Source organism: Netta rufina (assembly GCF_964035555.1).
Source record: "Netta rufina genome assembly, chromosome: 2".
In the NCBI taxonomy this organism is placed as follows: domain Eukaryota; kingdom Metazoa; phylum Chordata; class Aves; order Anseriformes; family Anatidae; genus Netta; species Netta rufina.
In genome coordinates, this window is record NC_140124.1 from 135,700,261 (window position 1) to 135,726,101 (window position 25,841).

The 25,841-nt window shown below is 42.6% G+C and overlaps 1 protein-coding gene across 1 annotated transcript in view; it reads left to right on the forward strand.

Annotated features, from left to right (window-relative positions):
• CPQ (carboxypeptidase Q) overlaps positions 1–25,841 on the forward strand; it is a 153,476-nt gene that overhangs the window by 6,874 nt on the left and 120,761 nt on the right. Inside the window, exons 2-3 of the mRNA XM_084306787.1 lie at positions 12,292–12,750; positions 22,446–22,653. Coding sequence (XP_084162913.1) covers positions 12,324–12,750; positions 22,446–22,653 — 635 coding nt within the window. The 5' untranslated portion in view covers positions 12,292–12,323. The remainder of the gene's footprint in view (positions 1–12,291; positions 12,751–22,445; positions 22,654–25,841) is intronic.

Consider the following 25,841-nt stretch of genomic DNA (forward strand, 5'->3'; position numbering starts at 1 on the left):
ACGTGTGACAAGGCAAATGAGAGGCTTTGAAGATCACTGGTCATTTATAACTCAATCAAAGTGCTCTGAGTGGGCTGATTCTGCAGGCTTTTGTCTCCGTAATGGTTGGCCTTGTGACTAGGAGCACTTAAAGGTGGCGTTCCCAGAGCTGTGCTTGCAGAGAGCTACTTAACAGGTAGGGTAAAAGCCAGAGGTGTCCCAGTACAAGGGGACCCTGCCCAGTTTGACAGCACCATGGCCTGGAAGGAAGCCTTCAGCTGTTTTGTTTCCTCCTGTCTTTCCTTGGCATCATTTGATCCGTGAGTATTACCAGTCAGGCGCAGCGGTAAACTCATGTCGGCGTAAAGACAGAGGGATGTCTTACCATAATATTTGCAGAAGAGGGCTGATCACCCTGTCTGTAATAGCGTTGCAGATGCTGTACAATGTGTGCCAGATGCTGCACAACGCGTGCCAGACCATGACACATCTGTATACCCCGTCGGCTCCAGCCTGCTACGATCAGTACCTTCCCTTCACATGATGCTCAAGTACAATATCAGCTTTTGTATAGTCACATTTAAAACCGTGGTAAATATCGGAGTCAAACAAGTGGTACCACAGCTAGTTGGACAGCTAGAGCAAAGCCAGAACAAAGAACCTGTGAGTATTTTAAAGGATGGATTTCTTTTGCTTTTTCCAATACCATGGAACTCAAGCGAACTGTGTTGAGAAAAGGCAGTTTCATGGTTCATTAAACTACCTCCCTTCTCACAAATATTTTTCGCCATTTTGGAAAGCTCTTTCCAGTGTAGCTCATAAACATCTTTTGGCATTGGTACTTTTTTTTTTTGAAGATCCTGTTGGTATTTGTGTGTGTACATTCTGTGTTACCTCTGCACGTATACTTACGCAAAAGCAAGGCATTTATTTTTGCTTGGTGAGTTACTTGTGCTAACAACATTATCTAATATTATATTATATTACAATGCTTTTGATCTTTTTTTCTAAAGACTTTTTGATGAAACTTTGAAAATTAAAAACCAAAACATTTCTGAAAACCAATGCCTTCAGCTCTCTTGAGAAATGCTACTCAAGGGCAGTGGCTGCTGATCCTGAACCTGAAAACTTTACTGTACACGTACTCTGCGTTTAGCTTTAGAGACAATTCGTTATGTAAGCATCTTACTAAACAGCAAATGTAGTTTATCCTAAGTGATACCATTAGTCCAGGGCTGCTATACTGAAATATTTTAATTTGAGTACATGGCTGGGATTTAAACATATAAATCGCTAATGCGACTACTTCTGGCGATACTTCTGTGGACTGAGAAATAAACAGAGTCCTCCAAAAGAAGCTTTAGACTCTTGATTCCACTTTGAACATCTGCTCAGGCTTGTGCTGTTGCTTTTGGCTACTTCAGAGAGAAGTTTATTCTGTTTTCAGCCTTTTTTTGATTGGTGATTCATCAAAAGGTATTAAGAAGTCAGTGTTCATTCAGGTGTCAGTTGGTTCTCGGTTCTGAGCAGTGTGCTCCTGCCTTTCTCATTAAAAATCAGAGGACCTATAACACACACCTCGCTGCTTCCAGCCACAGCATCTTTGAGAATAAATATTCAAAACTAACTTCAGATTTTGCACCGATGTGCTTTCAGATGAAAATTTTATACAGCTAGGCTTCCCGGTATGTATTTTCCCATCTTAAAATCTTGTCCACGCATAAAATGTGTAACACTTAAAGGAGTTTTTCTAACCTGTAACAGCTCGGTGTAGGATCTTCCACAGATCACCTGCATGGTGAATCCTTGGAGTCCCTGCCTAAGAATTGTGGAGAGAAACATGCCAGCTGTGTTAGTGCATGAACAAAAATAAATGGAGAACAGGCTTTTTGGCTATTTATTAACAACATACTACATACTGTAAGTGTTTACCTTTGGAAATATTTTGCTCTGCCCCCCAAAAAACTTAAACACATCTTTAAAAATTCACTTTTGGAAGTAGAATTGCTTGACTCAGAAAAGTATGAATCGCCATACCCAGACTCACTTGTGTCAGCATTTGTTACTCTTGTTATCTCTGTATAATTAGTGTGTGTTTACTCCATGGTATGTTCTTTTATTCCTTTTTTTTTTTTTTTTAACTTTGATTTCCAGTTGACTCTTTGTACTCCGACCATATGTCTCACTGCAGCAGGCTTTTGATCAGCTCCTCTTGGTGGTGTCAGCAGAAAGGGCTTGAGTGGCCAGGCTAATAGAAACGTCTTTCATGCTGCTACTGAGTAACTTGGAGATGCCACTTTGGGGTTCCTCCTCCTCCAGTCGTTTATCCATTTCGTCTGTCTGTTATAAGTTTGTGATGGCGTGCTTATCTCCGTGCATCTGCAGTGGCTGGCACTGTGCAATCAATCTGAACTGGGACTATCGGATGCCACTTAAAAAAAAGTAAAAGAATATTTACGGTGATAGATGTCTTCTCTAATAACTGGCTTTTTTTTTTTTTTTCATTCTGCAATAGCAAAACTGTTGAATAACTTTCGTCTCTTCAACGGCAGTGAGAAATAGAAGTTAAATCGGGAATCAGAACCTCCTCGTGCATAGTAGCTGTACGGAGCAGAGCAGGCAAACGTGTGCTGCACTGGGGAGTTGCTTTGGCTGGGAAATGGTGTTGGAGCTTTCCTCAGCATCACAAAGAGGTCTGGCTTTGCAGCTTGTTTCTCAAAATTGGCTAAACCCCAGCTCTGTGTCAAGCTCTTGGAGGAAAGTATATTTATCTTGTTTACAGTCTGTTCTTTTCCTTGGTTCTTTACATTTAAACATGTTAAGCTTCCTTTTGTTTGTACATTGCAGTGCAGTCTGCTCTGGCACGGTGGCCCCAGCTGTACATTGCTGCTGAGCTGTAGCAATTTATGGCTGATGTTGATATGTTGGACTCCAGTAAGATATCCCAGCACCCCGTATTAGGCCCTTGTGAGCATGACAAAATCATAAACGACATACTTCATAGCATGCCTCATTGAAATAAATCTCCTTTTCCACCCTGAATACGAGCAAAGAAATGCGTACATCATAAAAATCATTTTTCTGTCAAGTGTAGTGAGCAATTCTTGATGCTGCCCCCCTTTCCTATGGTTACTTGTATTTACAAACTCGCCCTTTGTTGCTCTGGAAAGGGGAGGCTTGGTGGACGTATCTCACAGTAAGGAGGCAAAAGACTAGAATATTATTTTTCTTAGCAAGTCTAGCAGTATGTTCACCACATTTATCAGCTTCACAAAACCACCTGAATGTCCGTATATACATATATGTATACATACATATATACATATATACTATAAAAATGCAACTTTTCTTGTGACCACAAGGACTATGAAAAAACTTCAAAATATTCAGACAAGTTACAATAACTTTAATCTGGGAATTTATTTATAAATTTGATATTGTGTTTCTACCTAAATCTGTAAAATGAGATTGTAGATATATGGAGTAAATTAACTAAAGTGGTTGGATGCTTTTGAGTATGTTGCTCTTTTTTGTCCTTTTCTTCGAAGCATTTACAATGTGCAAAACTTGTTGACTTAAAATATTTTTTTTTCGTATTCTCTGTAGGTGTGTACTCACAGAGGAATGCTGTGTCAGATATGGAAAAGCAGAGAGTTTAATGTAAGACTTTACAAATCCAGGGTGATATATTATGAATACAGTTGAGATTATCAGCTGACATAACTTTCAGTAAGGCCAGACAGGTCACTTCATCAGAAAACTTGGCCTGTTACACTCCATTACATAACTAATAACTCAGGTTACCTATTTTGGTGCTTCATTTTGGCAAAAAACAACGACAAGCCCCAACCTTGATAGTGTACAGTCACCCTCAAAACTCAGATTTAACTGTCAGGAGGCACCAAAAGTACTTGTGTTTCCTGGCCAAACTGTGGAGCAACGTGAAGCACACACGTGTTCCCTGGGACTGAGCAGCCTTTTGCTTGCCTGCTGCTTGGAGGAGCGCCAAGAGGCGCCTGCACGTGCCAGATACTTGGCATTTTGATTGCTTTTGGCTTTCACGGGGGTCGCAGACCAACCTGTGACAGTGACAGCCCTGTGCTGGCTGCTGGTAGAAAAACTCGCTTTGCTCCTGTTACAACTTCAACCCAGCAACTTCAGCAGCTTATGCTAAACAGTGATAAGTCTGCTCAGTTGCTCAGAGGTCTCGCCTTCTTCATTTAGGCTTTGTCCTGGTAGGAAGATGGGTTTCATCTTTTGGCCAGATGCAATCTGCTTGTCTTTTAGTAAAAACTCAGAAGGAAAATATTCAGCATCATAATTGCTGTAATTAACAGTAAGTGAAGCATAGAAGATGTTTTGCTGAATGTGTTTTCAAAAAGAAGCTTGGTTTAGGGTGTTGGGTGATAGGTAATGAAGTATGAGACCATACAGGCAATTCTTGTCTTTGCTGACCCCTGATTTATAGCCCCTTGTTTCTCTCTTGGTCCCTTCATTCTTTGCCATAGCCTAACTCATCTTCTTAGATGAGAGAATAAGAAGAGGGTGTGAGAGAAGATTTCCGTGCTTATATTGTCTCAGGTAAAAGGGTGTGCTTTTCTCCTGTAGCAAGGGCTGAAGGAACACCATGCAGCTGTAAAAAGTTTGTGTCTCAATTATATAGGAATTTGGTGAAAAGATACAAGATGTGTGTCTGTCCAGAGGTCCTTCACAATCAAGAAAGGCTCACTGAATTAGTAAGAGGCCGCTAAGGTTTAGTCTTGGAAGGGGTGTGCGTGAATGCACTTCTTTTTTTGTGTGTGTGTGCGTGTTTCTGTGTCTGAAGACAACATCTCTTGTTTTTTACACCAGAACAATACTGACGAGCTTGAAGGAAATGTCACCTAAGTTGAGCATCAAAATACCAGATAAATTTAATTACATCCCTGTTCTCTTACATTATGATTTAATTGTCCAAAATCTGCCCCCCTCATTGTCTTTTAATGCTGTCAGCTGGCATTGACTCCATTCTGTGGCATACACTGGAGTAAGAACAACATTGTGTACTTCTTTATTGTTGCTTCCTTGCTGTCTTGCTTTCATTGAATGTTTCTGCTCTATTCAGTTATTCTCAGCTCAAAATCCCACTGAATTCTTGTCTTTTGCCTCTGAAAAGATAATGTTCTCCCTTTTGTGAACTGTTTGTGTTTTGAATGCTCATTAAGAATTACATCAGCTGCTACATGGCCTAAGCATTGTTCTGTGCTAATTTCTTTCTTTTTTTTTTTTTCCTTTTTAAAATTTTTGTCTTGGCTGCCACTGCTTCTTAGGGAAGTTGCAGAGTGATTGTTTCTGGAGCTTTGCTGGGAGGGAGCTCTGCACATGGCTTGTGGAGTGACTCTTTGGGGTTCCTCTCTTCCATTTTAGCGGCATCTGCTGAGAGTATCAAGGTACCTGTTGCTATTCTGAGGCTTGGAGGTGCAGAAAGAATTAAGTGCAGTTCCTTTCACTGCTTCCTTCCTATATTAAGCTGGAGGACTTCCCACACAGAGTATAAATATGGTTTGCCCGTTTTCCTTTGCCAGACAGGGAGCTACATCTGTCGTGTCTCTGAGCAGATTTGGACTTTCTCTGTTTTGATCCATAGACCTCTTTAAATGTTTTATTTCCTATTGTTTTATTTCCTATTCATGGACGTCAGTATCACTAGTTGGTCATACCTGGTCATGCACAACTAGGCCATGCTTATCAAGGATTTCAGGATGCATCTTGAGTCATAGTAAATCTGGATAGTTCTTCTGGAGTTAGCAAAGGTAAAACAGCTCACCATTTGGTGTTCTTTCTGGACTTCATGGTCAAGTATAATAAGATTTGGCAGTGTTTTCAAAGTCTTGTATCCATATTGTGTTATATTCTTTCTTTCTTTCTTTAGCTTTAGGTGTAAAAAGGCTGGCTTTAAGGACTTGGTAATAAAAAAGGGAACTTTGTCTGTTCCCTAAGCCAAGATTTTCTTACTAATTTGTGAATAAAATGTGCTCCCAGATGAGGAGTCTTGACAATTCTGGAAGAGCAATCTTTGAGGAACGTCCGCTTTCCTGCTTCACTCTTCAAGATCATAAAGATCATAAAGCCTTTTTTTTTTTTTTTTTTTCCCCTTGTCTTCCTAAGTGATGGAAGAACTCAGGGACTTTATTTTTAGGCAGAAATCTCCTCCTCACTTTGCAAGTCCACCTAGCCTTCCAGCCATCCAACTCCATGGCTGTCACAACAAACTTCCTTTCAGATGCTGTTAAGTGCATGAGACGTGGCTGTGCAGCATGTGAGTTTGTTACCCTGGGGCTTCTCAGTCTGTTCTAATGTTATCAAAACTACCGTGTGTTTTCAAGGTTTCCTGCATTCCGTGGAGGAAAATCAAATGGTACATGGTTGGGAAACTGATAGATACTTCACAGATTTAGCAGATTTTACAGATTTTCTAGAGGGAAACTAAGTGGTTAATAGCCTCGATTTAATGTTTTCTTTCCTCCTTTCCCATAATCACGATTCTTGTGAACTCTCTGTATCCTTTTGTCTGTATTTTCAACTGGGATTTGGGGAAAACTATGCCCCAGTGGAGCAGAAGCATTGCTCTAGCTTTGTTTATCCTTTTATCTGTTCCCTCTGCCCCTCTTTCAGTTATCTGGTTGCTGGAGATGGAGTTCTCAGCTGAGATATTTATTTTTTTATCCTTTTTGTGCTTTTCTATCTGTTACGTTTAAGTAATTTGTATTACAATGATGATAATGGAGGTAAGGTAGGTAGTCTGTTTACAGATCAGTTGCGCTAAAGCTCTTTTATATAAGAAGAAAACCACAAAAGATGAAGATTCCAATGATCCTGCCCCTTAACATCAAAGACAGCAGTTTGCTGTGGACAAATGGATCAGTCAATAGGTGGGAGCATCTTTAAAGTAGCTACTTAGCTTCTGGTAAATGCATCTGTTACACTGTCTGCACAAAGAAGGAAACATTATGCTGTACATTTTATTCTCTCATACTACTCATTGGAGCTGTAAAACACTTAATTCCTGCCTTTTATTTCTTTTTTACTTCTCTAACCTTTCCCCCCTGATATTTCAGTCCTTTCGGCTTGTGTTTATGGGCTCATCTCATGCTCTGAATCACAGATTTAGGCTGAAAGAGCCTTGAACTCATGTACTCCAAACCCACCAACTTAAGCAAGGTCAGCCTATACTTTTTCAGCTTCCCCGTGAGGATCTTATGGGAGACTGTGACAAAAGCCTTACTGATGTCAAGATAATCTGCTGCTCCTCTCTCATCTACCAGGCCAGTCATTTTGTCCCAGAATCGGGACAATTAAGCATGGTTTCCCCTTGGGGAGGTTCTGATGACTATTCCCAGTCACCTTCTTGTCCTTCATCTGTTTGGAAATGGTTTCCAGGAGGATCTGCTCCCCTCACCTTGCCAGGAATCGACTGGCCTGTGCTTGGCGACATCTTATTTCTTGGAGGTAGGGCTGACAAGACCTTTCAAAGGCAGCTGAGGGTGGCCTTGCAGTGACATCTGCCAGCTCTCAGCACCAGGGGTGCAGCCCATCAGGCCCTGTGGATTTACAGATGTCCAAGTTGTTTTAAGTGCTCACTAAGTGGGTCCTCCTCCACTGAGGGTAAATCTTCCTTGCTCTGGGCTTTCTCACTGAAAGGCTTCCCAGCTTTTTCTCATTGTCTTTTGCTTTTTTCCCCTATTTTTTTGATTAGGATTTTGCAGAGAGAATTCTCTCTGTACTCAGACTATATTCAGAACAAATCTGCATATGGGTTCCAGGTACTGCCATGTCTGGATGCCCACTATCCATTCCACCTGAAGCTAAAAGAAATGAAACCTTTTTACCTTTCATCAACCTGCAGTGCCTAATAAGCGAACGACTCTCAGTTCTGCTCAAAATGGCAGCAAGAGCAGTGGTGGCTCCCAGTTTTGCTTCACATGCCAGCAATCTGAAGTCCATCTCAAGGAGTGAAAGGTGGGAGCTGTAGGTTTCACACCTTCTTGAGAGCTTCACTTTTTAGCAGACCCTAACAAAACCGTGGGCATGGCTGGAACGGGCCCCTTGTGTTTCCTTGCCATGCTTGCAGGGTTTGCAAGGTCAGGGAAATAAAGTAGAGGAAGCTTAACAGGAACACTCTGTTGAGCATCCTTGCCTGCTGGAAGGGAAAGGGGAATCCCAGATGCTTAACCATACTTTAGAAAATGCTTATTTTGCACTAAAGACCCACAGAATGAGTTGCATTAATAGGGCTGCGAGAAAGGACAGTACTTCCTGAAAATGTTTCCTTCCTATCTCACTTTACTTTAAAGTTTTACCAAAAACATTCAATGAATGATTAAATGCATCGAAAAATTGTGTCTATCCTATTATTTATTTATTTTTATATGTTGAGTTTGGCTGGCATGGTGATGTTCGTTTGCTAGTGAAATGTGCAAAAACCTGTGCTCTTTTCCCAGCTGACTCACAGGGGTGACAAACTTGATGCTGCAGAGACTGAGATGAGAAGATGAGCTGTTCTCTCTCTGAATTAGCAGTGGAGCAATTCCTGTATTGCTGTCCAAGAGGAAATTTCCTGGAAGAAGAGCGGCTCTTAAATGCAGCTCCTTTGGGGCAGCCTTTGGAGTGTGGATGCTGCTGGTTTTGAACGAGGCCGGGAAGAGCAAAGGAAATGTTTCTTAGTTAAGGAGAATGTGATAACCGTGTTTTTATTTCTCCATTGAAAAAAAAAATGCATGAAGTTGGTAGCTCGGGGCTCTTTGAGGTTTTAAATGCCAATTAAAAAATCCCCCAGTGTTCTCCGTTTAACAGCTTAAGTGCATCAGCACTGTCTAGTAGATTTTCAGACCCTTAAACAAACAAAAGCCCAAATTTAAAATTTTTGAAACTAATTCTACAAAATTGTTGTCTTACTCCACTCAGCAAGGTTTTGTCTTTCGGCAAAAATCAGATTATCTTGCTTATTTCTTTGTGGATGATGAGTCTGGCAAAAATCAGGGAAGGAGCATGGTCACCCTGAGAAAATTACTGATGTCTCTTGCAGAGGATGTCTGCGAGCATGTAATTAACTGGTCCAAAGGGAAGGAGCATGGGGAAAGTACAGAGCTTAGCAATAAAAATACACCAATGCTCTCTCTGTGTAGTGTGACCACAAATAGGCAGTAACTCAGACTGTCACAGGCTTTTTACAGTTCTCTGTCAGTGTCCTGAGATAGCCCCGGAGCCTTCTGCTCCTGCTGGTGTAAGACTTTTGCCCTGTCTTCTCACAGTGAGAGAGGAGATCTGCGCTTTGTTGTTCGTGGGTAAGATTGTAGGTGACTTCAGAGAACCACAGGATGGTTTGGGTTGGAAGGGACCTTAAAGATCATCTAATTCCACCCCCCTGCCATGGGCAGGGACACCTCCCACCAGCCCAGGTTGCCCAAAGCCCCATCCAGCCTGGCCTTGAGCACCTCCAGGGATGGGGCATCCACAGCTTCTCTGGGCAGCCTGTGCCAGGGCCTCACCACCCTTGTAATTTCTGTTCCTTTAGAAAAACAGCACTTCACCATGAAGAATCTTTTCCTGCCTCCATCTCAAGTTTAGGAGACATTTGAGTAGTTCAGGAGACTAGCTTAATACTCTTGTATTAATACTCTTAATATTATCGTAACTTGTTTTTTGTGAAAAGGCCCGTAAAGGCCTGTGAAAGGCCTGGTGGCTCCAAAAGTCTTGTGTACATTTGTATTTTATTTTATTTTGCTTCCGTCGATTTCCAGGATTCCAATGAATCCTGGAAGTGTGGTTTAATGTTTTTTTTCTTTTTGTGTTTTAATTCTACAGACTTGTCGTATTGTGCCAGCTGGTAGTTAAGATGGTACCTTATGAATTTATACTTGGTGGGTCTGCCCTGTTTCTTGGGGTGCAGGTGCAGGGCTGTCATCCTGTCGGTGTCATGGAGATGAAGTAGTTCACTGCGATGGATACCAACTCTTTGGGTTTGGTGGACTTGATGGCCTCCAAGGGTCCATCACAGTGTCACCATCCCGCAGTTGTGTGGTACTTCCCTCACTTTCCAGACGTTATGCTTTAAAGTTACATGTGGTTTATCATAGCAGTATGTAGGGACTGCTACCAACTGGACTCTTCACTGTGGTTGATAGCTCGGGTTCTCCTAGCATGCTCTGTCACTGTGAAGGTGAAGCTTCTTCAGAAGAACAAGGTGAATACAAAAAATGAGAAAAAAATCAGAAGTGGCCACTGTACAAACTACCAAACTTACATCTGCGTTTCCTAGATTCTTGTTTATCTCACAGTTTTTCTGGAAAGAGGGGAAGACAAAGGAGTAGCTCCTAAAATTTAGACCAAAACAAAGATTTCTAGGTGGAAATGTAAATACACCGAAACTAAGAAAGGATGGGAGGAAATGGGACACGACATGTATTAGCTGCGATGTCAGAATTCATTGTATGTTGAGGTCATTTCATTGTTTCAAAGGCTTCTTTTTATTCATTTATTTATAGCAAACGCTGGAAAATGGCCCAGAATAAACTTCTTGAGCAACCCAGTTCAGCTATTTGTGTTTCATTTTAACAACCATAGGCAGAGAGGTAGTTTCTTAGCTTAGATCATTCAGAGCAGAGCTTGCAGAGGCTCTGGGCACAATTGTGGTGTGCTCTCCCTGGGGCACGAAGCTGGTGTGCTCATTTCTGCTCTTTCAAGCAGTGGCTTGGCCGCTGGCTTGTCTGTGGCTTTTGGTAGTGGGAGCTGATTCAAGAATATCTTGCAATTGGTGTTTTGTGGGGGTCGAACAGGACAAACACTCTGCTCCTTTCTGACATTTTGATTTACAAAGTTATTTGTGAAATTTGCCTACTCTGTGAAACGGCTGGGAAGCGATGCTCTCCCTTAAAGCTCCCGTAGTGTGGACTGCTCTGGAAATAAAGACCAGTTTTCTTGGGACAACGTGTGAGAATGTCCTATGTGGATATAATATGTGCAAATACATGGATATATGCTTACACGCTCACAGCCTGCACCCTGCTTTTGTACTGGATGCCTGCAACATCAGGAACCACAACCACAAGTTGAGTATATTAGCATAAGTCCTCGGGTCAGTGTTTATAAAACGAAGGGTATAACTCTCCAGAAATACTAACTGAATGCAAATAGGAAAGAAAATCTTCTCTGCCTACTCGTAGTTGTCACTTCCCTGGCTGTCACCAGTCACTATTTTTTAAGTTTCTTGGTAGCTGCAGGGATAGGACTGATTGAAGGGCCTTATTTCTTAGGGTTTGGTTTTAGGTGTTTAGTGTTAAAGACTAACATTTAACGTGCAGATTTCAGCCTGATGTAAATTCAAAGGAAAATGAAACAATGGCATTTCCTTTTGTGTATATCAGTAAAGACCTTTATGGTTTGGGTTTGGATGGACATGATTTGAGTGTTGTAAAAGAGCTTTGCAGCTACTCCAGCTGATCCAGAGGCTTTTTTCTCAGTTCAGTTACTACAGATGAAGTGCAGATAAACCATCTTATTTTTAGAGGATTGAAAATTAAAAAAAAAAAAAAAAATTAAAAATGAAAACTTTTAATGATAAAATGGATACACTATAAAGTTAACAAAGCTTACTTTTGGTATTCAGCACGGAATCAATGCCTCTGGCTTTGCACTTCTCTACAGTGCTGCTGGCATCAGTCCTGAAGAGATACACCAGCTAATAAGAAATTTTATTTCTCTCATAATTATTTCTGCACTGGAGAAGTGAATACTTTCTTCAGGGGGAGCACTGGGCCTAAATTCCTTTGACGTCTTTCTAGAACAAGAGAAAGTGCTTTCCTGAGTGTGACGATAGAGATTAAGAAGGCGTTTTATTCATGAATGGTTTAAGGAATGGTTTTGTCCAGATGTTTTGTGCGAAGACATCCAGTTCAGCACTTCTGGCAAATCCTGCTTCCAGCAGAAGGGACTCACAGGGCTCCTGTCAGATGGAAGCAGTGCTGGGTTTTTATTCAGGGGAGGCTATGATTATTTAAAGAGATGCTGCATTCCACAGGCGTTTCTGAAGACCACAACAAAGGTTGTGTCCAGTTGTCTAAGTATCTTTCTCATTTGCTTTCAATAATTGTGTTCTCTATTCGATTCTGCTTTCCTGCCAGTTCTGATCAAAGCGTTTTCATGATAAACCGATTTCTTTTCATTTTGCTTTGTCTGCCAATCCAAGTAACAAGAAAAGAATATTGCTGATAACTGTGTGATTTTTTTTGTGTGTGTGCGTGTGTTTTTTAATATTCTTTTTCTCTCTTCCAACAGGCCATCTGCGGAAAAGAAAAGAGGGGAAAAAAATGAAATACCTATCCTTAATATTTTTCATGAGTTTATTACCACAATATGCTGGCAAGTCTCTGCGCGGAGATGGCAGTCACCCAAGAACATTTGAAGATATTAAAAATGAGATAGCCGGCTATTCTGATACTGCTAAAGCTATTATTGATCTTGCTGTTCATGGGAAAGCGCAGAACAGATCCTACGAAAGGTTAGCGGTTTTTGCTGATACCGTAGGACCTCGACTCAGCGGCTCGAAAAATCTAGATGCAGCCATCCAGTATATGTTCAGTGCCCTGCAGAAAGACGGGCTGGAAAATGTGCACCTGGAGCCCGTGAAAGTGCCTCACTGGGAAAGAGGAGAAGAGTTTGCCGTGATGCTGGAACCGAGGAACCACAGCATCGCTGTTCTGGGACTTGGGAGCAGTGTTGCCACTCCTCCAGAAGGTGATGTTTCATTTGGAATTAAGTATCACTAGCTTTTTAACACCAAACTGCATCATACCCCTAACAAACTGAAGTGTTCTTCCGGCTATAATAGCTCTGTAAGACAAGACGCTGATTTTCTGGGATTTTGATGTCTGACGTGGTTGTGAATGATGCAGTTTGGTTGGGTTCGGTTTGGCTGAACTGTAAAATTCCAGCTGATTCCTGAACCCTCCATTAGATCTATAACCTTTAATGCTGCTGAGCCTTGCTCACAAACACTCTGCTCCTCTGCTGAGGAGGGTGGGCAGTTCGTTTTGTGATCTGGGCTTCTCTGGCCCTTCTTTTTCTTTTTGGCCAGAGAAAGTCCCTCTCTCCGTGGGGTGCTGAGCTGACGAGTGATTTCTGCTCTTCTTGCCACGCTCTGCCCTGCCAAGCTCAGCACTCAGCTCTGGCAGCAAACAAGACAGCAGGAAGAGGAGGAGAATCTCATGCTGAGCTTGGGAAGTGCGAGCCCCTTGCTAAGTGTGGCGATCGGAATCTGTTTGTCCTTTCCTTCCCCACACCTCCTCCCTCTTTTTTTCCATTCTCTGTCGTATGGAGACATCTTTGGCACCTGCTGCAGAAAGTACAAAAGGCAACCTGCCGCCTTTTAGTAGATCACACATGGCGTGTTACTTGAGGAACAAGAATGATCTTTAGGGCTCAGCAAAACTCAGGTGTTTTGAGCCCCAAAATCTTACCTTGCTTGATAACGAACAAATTTGGAAGGTTCTCTTTTTGTGCATATCAGTGAGGGGCCTGCTCAGGATTGCTGCGTAGAGGCTGGATGGCAACCTTCTCCTGTGACTGCTCTGCATAAATAATAATAGTCTTATTCCCAGGTGGCTTCAATAGCATTTGTGTTCCTTTACGAGAAAATAAATTTAGTTTAGGACATAGAAGGTAACATCATGCTCATATTTTGTTAGAAACTGTAAGTTTTTCTGATAGTGAGCCTTCTGTCTGAGATGAAACAAATCATGTATAGAAGCTGTTTGGTTTAGAAAAAATGTATAGCCCTTCAAAATAAAGCAAATGAAACCAGAGAAGTTTAAGATATATTTGGAATAAATTTTACTTGCTCTGAGAAGCTCCTCCTTTAAGTTTTGTCAGAGGTATTTCTGCATATTGAGGTAAATGTGCCTAAAATGCAAACCAACTAAAACATTTAACAGTATCTGCCTATCCCACGATATGTCTAAGGCTTGGTGCTTTGACAGGAGAGTGTTTACAGCACAGGTTGAATCTACAGCTTATTTTGCATCCGTTCCACTCCTATTCTAAGCTTCCTAAAAGGGAAGCTGAAATTAAAATGGTGTTCTGGTGTTGTGCAAGTGGTGGATCATTCCTCATGCCTGATGGAATCACCTTGCCTGAATTACTTCCCTTTTACATACCGTCTACCTTTCTGTTTGTGGCTGTTGAGATTTCTTCTGGTCTCATCCTTCTCTGGTCGAGCTGTGACAGGTTTTGGTGCAGGAGGAGGGCACGCAAGGTTGCCAGTCCCCAGTGAGCTCTTGGCTCTCACTCCTCCTGCCGAGCTGGACGGAAAGGCCCGGGCAGAGACCTGGGATGTGTGCTGCTCAGAAGGCCCCTATATCTCACACTCATCCCAAACACGGACTAAAATCTATGTGCTTTGACTTCTAAAATGGCCACTTCATCGCTTCTGAGGAATTTTTTCCCAGGTCCGTGCCTTCTGCTCTGACCAGCGGTTGTCACCCTGCCCTGTTCCTGAGAAAAAGGGCTAGGCGGCTGCTCTGAATTGCATTATGAAATATTTGAACCATTTCCCTCAGTCAGGGAATATCATCAGCACTGGTTTCTCTTGTTTTAGCCAAGAAGCTGTGGGAATGTGAGTCACCCTGTAATCAAAATAATGCAACTCGATACAAGATGTTTAACGCGGCCTGTCCTGGCTTTGCGCTGCTGTTGCTGCACAGGATCCCAGCGCGGAGATGCGCTGCTGCAGGGCCGAGCTGTGCCAGAGGGATGCTGAAAAGGCTGAGGATTAGCTGTCAGATCTGGCCATTGGTGCCCAGGGGAGCAGGCACCCATCAGAGCTGCACCCAGAGCGGACTCTACAGGTAATCCCAGAGGTGTTTGTTATTAGCTCGGTGGTGGTCGTGCTTTTTTAACCGCATTACTCCAACTGAGATGTGTTTCAGACCCCTCAGTTTACAAAGCACTGCCTGTGGAGCCTTGACAGATCCCTTCCGTTACACTACTGATCCCTGCTGGCACCCAGAGGACAGCACTGGCCGGACTTTGTGTCCTTCAGGATCCGAGGATGGGGTTAAAACAAGGCGAGGGACCCAGTGGCAGGCAGAGGAGACCATTTCTTGCTTTCTCAACCTCTCAGCCATGCCCTAAATTCCTCCCTTCCCATTACGTGCCACCAGTCTTGAAAGCTGATGAGCTAAGATAATGGGAAGCATTGGCAGATGTTTTAAAAGCTGCTTCTCCCCGGTTGTGATGAGTGCTTCATGCTGGACTCCGCGGCCCCACTGTGCCCGCAGAGCTCTGCTCCTACTGCTAGCAGTCTGAAGGGCTCTTTATTAAAATGGCAGTAGCGTAACAGTGGTTAGAAACCTGGCTTTGGATGCTGGAAATTCAGGGTTTATTTTATTTTCTCTTCTATGGAAACTCAAGCCCGTCTTTCCTCAGAGTGACCCAATGGCCAGAGCACACACTAGGTCTGCTCACTTTCCATTTCGGCGTACGCTGTGAGCATGTGGAAAAAAAAATCCTTGATACTTTGGGGCAGAAACAGGATGCCCTTAATAGTAGCAGTATTTTAGCCTTGGAGCCTGAGCCAGGGTTGACTCTAGGATACACGGAGTGTCTCGATTCCTGCAGGTTTTTTTATCTAACCCATCCCTGTGAGGTTGAAAACCTTATGGGACGTGGACAGAGCTTTGCCACTTTCTTGGATTTGCCTGGATTTGACCACTTTGGTCCAGATAGGAGTTTGGCACACATCTGGTTGGCTAGCTCAAAGTTGGAGCGGTTCTGATGATGTGCAGGAGGCTTTTTGGTACCTTGTGATCGTGTGGATAAAATCCACATTGCCATATTTTCTTCTTCAGCACTGGCCGACATGCCAGGATGACAAGTTTCCAACAGAGCAAAAAGGGCAGGACAGAAAAAGATGAGAATTTTTATTTAAGAGGAAAAACCATGTTCTCTTGTAGTGCATCCCAAGATTTGAAGGTGTTGGGTCAGAGAGAAAGCTCTCTCTTAGTTTGATCTCATTACAAGGAGGGAGTAACTTTCATGGCTGTCGTAGCGACAGGGAGAAGAGAAACGTGAAATGCAGAGTGACCTGGATTTGCAGAAATCATCTGAGACTGAAAATGGTCACCGCCTCGAAGAAACAGATTCCTAGGTAACAAACAGGATTAAATGTTAGAAAGCGCTCAGTTTAGGGGGCTGAGAAACTAGAGGTTTACCATATTTAGTCAAAGTCCTTCTGTCATTTCCAGTGTTTCAACACTGGCAAAACATACAGATATATATAGAGAGGCTGTGTTGATTTCTGGTAGTTCTGATTATATCCCCCAAATTCTGAGGAAAACAGATATAATTGTTGCTTTGAGTATCCCATAATTGAGGAAAACTAGTAGTTCAGCAGATGTTTGACCATAAAGTATCAAAGAATTCATATTTTCTGCATGTGTTCTAAAATGCACATTATTTTTCCTGATGGATGTCTGCCTCTGACATTTCAGTTTAAAGAAATACTGACAAGGAGAATAAACCCCAGAATGCAGCCTGCCCTAAACGCCTCCCCTAGAAGGAACATCCTCTGGTTTCTATGTACTGTTTGTTGCAGCGAAACTGAAGTAACCCGAATATAAAAATGATGTATTGGCAGACTTTCTCCCAGTTTGTTTGTTAGAGTCGTGGGATTTTTTTGTTTAACTATCAACAACATTTGGTCCAGTCTTGCTCTTGCAGAAGGTGGTGGGAGTTTTGCCACTTACATAATAAGAATATAATTCCCTCCTGTTACTTATGAAATAGGGATGGTGATGTGTCACGGAGCTGTTGAAGGAGTGTGGTGTTGCCGTAGGCTCACAGTCTTTTTAAGCCAGGGATGCTGCTGAAAGAAGTGGTCTGGCCCCAGTCCTGTCTGATGTATTTTTCCCTCGTGCTGACCCTCCTTTTTTGTTTCTCAGTGGTGATGTGGATTAGGGAATCCAGCTGGATGAACAAAAGGCCAAAAAAAGAGTTGATTTTAATGTGTAACAGAAGAATTAACCTTGAGATGCCAACATCTTAGGTGACCACTGATCTACTGGGAGAGGACATTCTTCTGGAGGAAGGGTGGAATCATAGACCTATTTAGGTTGGAAAAGACCTCTAAGATCATCAAGTCCACCCATGAACTTAGCACGGTACCCACTTTGATGAGGGCTTCAGTGCCTACAAGCACAGGGTGGAAAGAGTCATAAAGAAGAGTGAACAGGGCAAGGCAAAGCTCTCCTTCTGCGTTCAGTGGCTCCCTGTTTTTCTGTGTGTAGGATTGAGATTTCATTTTGAGGCTGTGAGCCTAAATATTGGATGCCTGGATTGTTTTTTTTTTATTATTATTATTGCTTAGAGCAATGCTATTTGCAGAATGATAATTACACTGCTATTTTTCTTGGAATGTGAAAGATCATGTCCATTAAAGACCTTAGACGCTGTGGTGTTCAGTGGCCTGGCATCTGGGCTGAAAGCTATTCCAGTGGCATTTTAAAGATTTAGAGAGTGGGAGTACTCTGTGGTTTTGAGGTGAGCGTGCTGTCTGGGAAGGACGTGGCTTCCAGTCCCTGCTTTAATGAATATTCAAATGAACTGTATAGACCAGCAGCAGCAGAAAATTGGATTTTCAGGTCTTGACCCTTTGTAATGTGGCTGAATTTAGGGTGATTATCTCCAAGCTGGGACGCCCAGGCTGCCTTACACTAATGGTGTGTGATTTTCCGAGTGCAAGGGGAAGCGCATGCACAGCGGGGTGCTGTCACCTTCCCTCCCATGGGTATCCTGTGCATTTGGAAAATCATGCACCAGTAGTGTGAGGCGTCCAGGAACAGGATCCAGACTCCCCACAGGTTGTGTGGCAAGCCTGTGTCCCGTTTAGGGCTGCTCCTGGGAGCAGCAGATGCTGCAGCGCTACCATACAGCCCTCCCTGCATCTACTGCCCGGCTTGGCTGGCTTCCACGGCGTGGTGCTGGGGGTCGGATCCAGCCCCCTGGCTGCTGGCATTTACTGCTGCACAGTAAGCTACACGTTATTGGAACCAAACTGCTGTAATGAGATCCAGTACTTGCTGGAAATTGTAACTCATATTTGTCGAAAATGTAATTCTTATGTAGTGTTTATTTTTCTCCGTGTTCTTCTTCAAGAACTGAGTAGTATATTTAGTCTCTGTGCCGTGCATCAGAGCTGCATAGCCTCATATCCTTTTGGATAACTCTCCTATGTAATTTTAGTTTCATGAAGTAATTCTCTTTGCTGTTCCACAGAGTAGGTGAGGTCACATTTTCCAAAAGTATATTCAGATTTTACAAAATCTTTCTTGCTGATAAAAGCCCTCCTCTTCAGATTTGTTTTTGAGGGAGGAGAGAATGCAATGACGTGAATCTTTCATTTGCTTCACCTTGACACCAACCCTTAGGTTGATGAGTTCATTGTGAACACAGAATTTGGGTTAGTTTTTCTGAAAATCTTCTTGAGTTGTGTGAGACTTCTTGAGAAAGCTGAACTAATTCCTGGAGAAAGCTGACAAGCAACATGCCTTTAAGAATACATAAAAACGTGACAGGTACTGGCTCTCATTCATAGCTTACTATTACAGAATTGCACATGCAAGTTCATTCTTCATTGGAAGCCATTCCACTGGAAAGCTTTTGGCTGAGCCCCCCTTGCTTAGTGATAACCTGCATAAACCTTTGCTTTTCTCAGGAGTCCAAGAAAACCTTCTCCTAGACATTTAATATGATGAGCATAACTACAGTGGACATCGAGTGCTGCTGCAGGGTAGTTTTACTTTTGTTTTCTTTAGAAAATAGACCAAAGTCTAGGTCTTCATGACATCCAGACCACACTTTCTCAGTTTAGCTGCGAGGATGCTGTGGGAGACAGTGTCAAAGGCTTCACTGAAATCAAGATACACCACGTCCACTGCCTTTCCATCATCTATCCACCCGGTTATATCCTCATAAAAGGCTATCAGGTTGGTCAAGCATGACTTCCCCTTGGTGAAGCCATGTTAACTGCCCCTAATGACCCTCTTATCCTTGATATGTCTACAGACAATGCCAAATAGAAGTTGTTCCATCACCTCACCAGGGATGGAGACTACCAGTCTGTAGTTTGATTACTGTTGTCCCTGACCCCTCTTGCAAGGTTTAATTCTAGGGAGGCCTTAGCTTTCCTAGTTGCCTCCCTACACCCTCTGACAACAGCCTTATATTCCTCCCAAGCGGCCAGCCCCTCCTTCCATGATCTGTAAACTCTCCTCATCCAGATGAGTTTGCCCAGCAGTTCCCTGTTTAACCATGCAGGTCTCCTGGCTCTCTTCCCTGACTTCATACCTGTTGGGATGCTCTGTTTGAGCTCAGAAGAAGCAGTCCTTGAACGCCAACCAGCTATCTTGGGCCCCTTTTCCTTCAAGTACCTTGTCCCATGGGATTTCCCCTAGCAAATGCTTGAAAAGTTGGCCCTACTGAAGGCCAGGGTTGAAATTCTGCTTGGTTGCCTGCTTGTTTTCACCATTAACACTTTTTCTGTACTTTAATTCTCAGAAACGGAGTGGTGCAATGCACTGTTTAATACAAGAAACGAGAGGAAAGCCACAGTACTGCCTGGATTCTTCATCTGCCTGGCCCAAGCCAACAACATGTGTAGTATTTGATGTGGCAAGAACAACTAAACAGTCTTCAGCTTCATACAGTCAGCCAAGCCATGCTCATAATTCTGTCCTCTAGGCTTTGGGCCCTTTGCTTAGCTAATTCACCAAACGTTATCAATCTCCTGGACAGTGCAAGTTATAATCTCTGTATCTTGCCTAAGTAAACAGGCAGTTCAGCTCCCTCCTTACATGGATTTTCTGAACACTTCTGTTCAACAGCACGCAGCCAAGCTCTGGGTCAGGTACTGATAAGAGTAAGAAAGAACAGCATTGGACTTGGGAAGCAGAGCCACGAGGCACTGAATTGGTGGGAGATGCTAGAAGAGTTTGGTTAGTTTGGTTAAAGGCTCAGTAAGGTGAGGCGTTTCTCTTTTAAAAGCAATAATTCTCTGTCCTTTGGGAAAAACTGTTAGGCTTTTTCCTTCATTTCAGCCTTTGCACTGGGGGTCTTAGGGTGGTTTGTGTGTGTTCACGTATTTATTTAAAACAAACATTGTTCTTGTCACTCTAATAGATGAGGCTGAAATGGTATAAAATGGGACCAAAATGCAAATGAGAGATTGAATTAGTCAGGAGTTACACAAGAGTGAACTTCTGTTTTGTTATGGAAAGCACCGTAATTGATGCTTTATGTATAGCATGCTGCCATTTAAGTTAAACTTGCAGGGAGAACCTTTGTTCTGCTTTGTCAAAGGACAGCTTTATTTAGCTGCTTTGGGAACACTAAGAAGTAGAGAGATCCTGGGCTGGAGTTTGCAGCTCTGCACTCTCTTCCTTAGCTTTAGCTCCCGTAAGGCTCCCTGCATGAATTCCTAATGCCTGCCTTCTAGGGAGGGCTGTAAATGAACCGGTCCGTGACACTTCATAGGGATTATAGATAGTTACTAGCTGTCTGTGGCATTCTTTAAAAACCATCCAGAGTGGGTGTTTGTGCATGAATGCAGTAAAGCACTGCCAAGAACAGTTGCACTCCTTGCTTCCCTTGACGAATAGTCAGGAACGTGACGTCTGCCCCTCCAGCGCGTGCTGCACAACCCAACGGGAGCATTGGGGTGAGCAACTCATCTGCTATGAGAGCTGCTGTGAAACACGGATTGCAGCATCAGCCCACTGAGACCTTGGCTTTTCTTGCAGAAAATGAAATTTTGCAGCTACCTGGCTTTATTTCCAGTGGCACAGCTCCATACTCAGAATGATCCCGTCACTGGGATGCTCCTTAGGTCGGTGGGTGAACCCCTAGTTCATTAGTCAGCCGGAGTCTGAGGTTTGAACTGAGGTTTGAAGGTGAGTCTTGGTTTGGCTTTCTGCACCTCTTTTTATAAAGCTAAGAATCTGGATAGTTACTCACTTAAAATTTTTCCACCTCTCACACTAGCTTAGTTCTGTAGCTAAAATCCAGTGGCCTTTCTTGTCACAGTAGATGTCTCATGCCCTCTTAGTGGTGCACTGGTAAGGAACCAGACTTCTTGTATGAAACAGTTTCTTTAAGGTTTTGAAATACACTATAGTTTAATCTTAAAGAAGCCACGAGCTGGATACCCAGATGCCAGGAGAGGTGATCTTCCCATTTTTTTCTGACAGTTCTTTTCATGTATCGCAGCGCTAAATGCAAGCCTAAAAAACTCTGCAAATCTTACACCAAAAAAAAAAAAATTAAAAAAAGAGGAATTTCAAGGAGGAACATTTTCTTTTGAAAACCTGATAGTTTGACTTCTTCAACAAATCCTCACTCGACCTTTGTTATTAGTTTAAGTTTTCGCTGACGTATTTTGTGACTTCTAGGTGAGATGTACAACACTAAAATTTCAGGCATCCACTCCTAGTTCTATATTTAGAAGAGAAGTCCTAGCCCACAATGTTCAGGAGTTTCGACTTATCTCTGTAATCGATCAATAAAATTGGATTTTAAGCATAGTGGTAATTTTAATGAATTACTTCTTGAATGGTGTGAAATGTAGCTCTTTAATTCACATTCTGAAAAGTTAGGAGCGTTCTCTGGCTTGAGGAAAAGCTAGTTATGTGTAAATTCCTTTGTTGTGTGTTTTTTTTCCAAGCAGGATAATGTAGCAATTTAAAACTATTCCAGCTATTACAAACAACCAGCTGGGTGGGATCTAACCACGTGTGAAGAGTTTTCCATATGTACCTGCTGTGTTCCTGTACCGTAGCTGGGAAAGATAAGCTCCTGAGAAAATTCCCCAAAGGGGTTGCAGTAGAATCGTGATATTCTGCTGAATGAAATACAAAGATTTTTTTGATACATATAAGCATACTGACACATTTTTTTTGAAACTGTAGAGCCTTAATTTCATTTCATTTATGGACTTAATCATTTTCGAAGTGTTTCAGCCTAAAACTATGTGCTTTCATTTGTCTGATGTTAAGCTAAGTTGTTTAGCAACATATCAAAACAATTCCATGAAAAGATTACTATCTTTTTTATTAATCCCATAGGCAGCTTTTGCAAATGTTTTTGTACTATAAATGATTGCTGTGAGGCATTGAAGCACATTTAGAGAGCAGAATTCCCCCCGTGTATCCCTCTTGCCCTTCAAGATATGTTTTGAGACCAACCTGATAGATAGCACTTAGAGCACGTGTGCTTGGTTCAGGGTGCTGTTACTATTTAGTACCAATCCCCAATGAAGCTTTTTATCTTGTCTTCCTTTTCCACTAAGATTTCGGTTCAGAATTCCTGTATTCTACACACCCCGTGTTTTTTAGGAGAGTTATAGGAAAGCGGCTTAAAACCACTGTGATACGTTCTTTCAGGAATTACAGCGGAAGTCATGGTGGTAGCCTCTTTTGATGAACTGCACAGAAGAGCTCAAGAGGCCAAGGGGAAGATTGTGGTCTACAACCAGCCTTTCGTCACTTACGGTGAAACTGTGCGGTACAGATCACAGGGAGCTGTGGAAGCTGCGAAGGTCGGAGCAGTGGCATCCCTCATTCGATCCATTGCTTCTTTTTCTATCGATAGGTAAGCATTTTCCTCTTTCCTCCCTGTGGCTCACGTTTCAGCCTTTGGTTCACGTGTCATTTGTGGGCAGGCATTTTTGTGCTTTACAACTTAAACGTTGCCAGTTATGAGTGGGTGTTTGGTTTTGAAACTGTTGGCTGCACAGTGGTTCTTTTCCCCTGTGCTTTGTCATTCTTTCAAAATGTTTTCATTTTTTTGTTACTGATCCAAATTGTGTGATTTTTTTTTTTTTAAAGAACTTCCTGCATTCTCGAGGCTACCATAAATATTCTGAGATAACCACAATCAAATATCTGTGGTGATAAGATGTATCAGACTGTGAGTGATATCTATATCTATATATATATTTGGCTGGAATGGAGGTGCGCAGTTTTTACTGTATTGGTATTTTCCCAGCACTAGGCTGACTTGCAGTAGATGAAGCAGTAGGCTGACATTACTGAAACAGTTTTTAGTTCTCTGATTCGTAACAGAGTTATTTATTTTATCTGGTGATTATTTTCTGACTCTGAAAGCTAGTATTTACAATGCTCACCTTTGCTGAAAATCATGAACTGAGGCATAGAGAGAAAATGGAGAAGAGTCCAGGCATCAGCTACACAATTTTTTAACACAGCGTTTTTAAGCTGCGATGCATTTCTTCATGAGCTTAATTCTGTGGTGAGCTTTGCCTACGCTGTCCTGCTGGCTGAGAGGAGAAATCCCAGGGACTCAGATCATAGAGCTGGACTGAGGACCATGGCTGAGCCAGAGCCATCTCCCTGCCATCCCTCCTGAAGGTGAGCTGCAGGCTGAGCTCCAGCCTCCACGACTGCAGGCAGGAGTGGCAGGGGCTTTCGCTGGTGTCAGGCACAAAGCTTGACTGCCTACCCTGAAGGGCTGTGGCAATAAAACCCTTCGGTAAGACAGCATAGAAGAGATGCGTGAAGTTTGGGAAAGGAAGAGCTGCTGTATTTTGTGATATTGATCTGTTTGGCATACATGTGATCAGAGCAGTGCGGGTCATCTGTCCCCACACCCCCAGCTGCCCCTTAGGTCTTTACCCAAAGAGGAGTCCTTGGCTGCAGTGACCCTGACCCTGAATGTCATAAACTGGAACCGTGTCCTGTTTGGATAATGGCGTGTTTCTTTTTGATCTGTGCTCCTCGGTTTTCTTTCTACAGAAGTCTTGGGAAGGGGTGGTCTGGCTTTGGGTCTGGGTTCAGGCTGGGACTGGGACGTGGCTGGGATGGGCACTGGGAAACACACTCGATTCCACCATTTGAGACAACGTAAGTGCTCACATGTCAGCAGTATCAGAAGTGTGCAAGCCCCACCGTTTGTAATGCTTCAGAAAGTTTGAGCAATGCAGTAATGCCAGCTGACTGAATTGGACATGTGCAGAGGGCAGCTCTGCTGCCAGAGTAGTTTTATAGCATTTTTATATGCTTCATGTTCCCCTGAAGAAACATATTAAAAATATATGCTCCATATACCCCTAAAGAAGCTGACTTTCTCAGAAATAAAGTATTTTGAATTCAGATATTACCCAAACTATATGAGTCTATTTCTTGGTGCTCCACAAATGTAGCAGTTTACGATATATTTTCTAATACTAACACTTTTCTAATAAATATAATAATATCGAACCGAGACTAGAATATATTTCAAAACAGTTCTATGAAGGAAAAGTTATCTCTTGAAAATAGTCTTATTTGGTATCAAAGCCTATTGCAACCTATAATCTGTTGATTGTCTGAAAACCAGGAGATGGTCTGAATGCTGTTCTTTCCAGTCCTTATTGCTGTTGCCCGGCAGAGGTGTCCATTTGGAAGTTACTCTTTGTATCTTCTGTTTGCCAGACTATTTCCAGGAGTGTATTTCAACAAGTAATGGAAAATTCAGAGCTGAGGAGCAGAGGTAGAGGCTGAAGGTAGTCAAGCCTGTTTATAAGGTCTGGGTACTGGCATTATGGTTATTTCAGAATTGAATGAAAAGAGAGGAGAAACAGATGCCAAATGCAAGTTTGTTTAGAAGGATCGAATCCTTAATCTAGGCTGGGAGCTGAGGTGTCATTCCCAAAAGCAAGTTTGAATTTAGATGCTGCCAGGAAGCATTTTTTTCATGAAACCTACTTTCTGTCTTTTCTCCATTTACCTTCACTCAGGGTTTTCTGGGTGGGGAGAGGAACTGGTTAATCTCCTTTTTCCTATAAGATGGGAAATATTCAGGTCTGGTGCGTCACTTCTGCCCCTCTGTGATGCACAGATCTGTTTGTTGTGCTTCCACCAGGAAACAGGCATTGCTGTAGGCAAGATGGGTTCTCTTGTCTCCCGTGCCTCCTCCTGTGTTTTCTCCTCTTCACTGTGTGTCTCCTTGTCTGTCCTGCTGATGTGCTGTGCTGGCAGACTCTGCCTCTCCTCAATCAGTGTCAGAGGCTCTGCTTGTTCAAGTTGCTGTTGCCTTTTGGGTTGATTGATGGCAAATTCTGCATTGCTGGAGGGAACAGCGTGCTAGAAGGGTGAGAGATGAGAGGTAAAGAGCTGATAAAAGGCTTCTCAGTGTTGTGAAAGAAACTCTTGCATTCTTGCAGTTTGCCTACTGCTATTTTGTTGACCAGAGCCTTTACTTTGGGGAGCCTGTGTGCTCCATGCAGACCTATTTATGACTAGCTGATACATGGCAGTTCTCCAAAGCATCCTGGAAACATATTAGAAGAAAGTGTCCTCCTCTTGATACTGCTTTGTCCCTCTTCCCTCAGGTCAGCGAAAGGCAAAACTTCACAATCTTTAAAAAATTGATTTTATTTTTAATTTTTTTAAGATTGCAACCTGTATTGGACAGATCTTGTCACTTACTCTATTTGCAAGAAATGAAGTGGGCTGGAACAATGGAAACTACTTTACGGTGTGACTTCTAGGTGATCTTGCAATGCAAAAAAATATTGGCAGGTTAAAAACAGGTACATTCTAGTAGATTAACATCTTGGGCTTATTAGGGCAGGTTATTAAAATTTACTGACAAGACAGAATTGGTAAAATTCCAGTGTGAATTAAATCAGTGTTCTCTTGCTGGCAGCGAGCTGGCTGTTCCTTCTTCCAGAGATGGCAGGCAGCTGCCATGTTGTCAAGGGCAAAAACTGCATCCTGAAAGAAGCCTTTGAGCAGAGGTTATGTGGGCAGCTTATTTTTCTTCAGGGTATGGTAGCA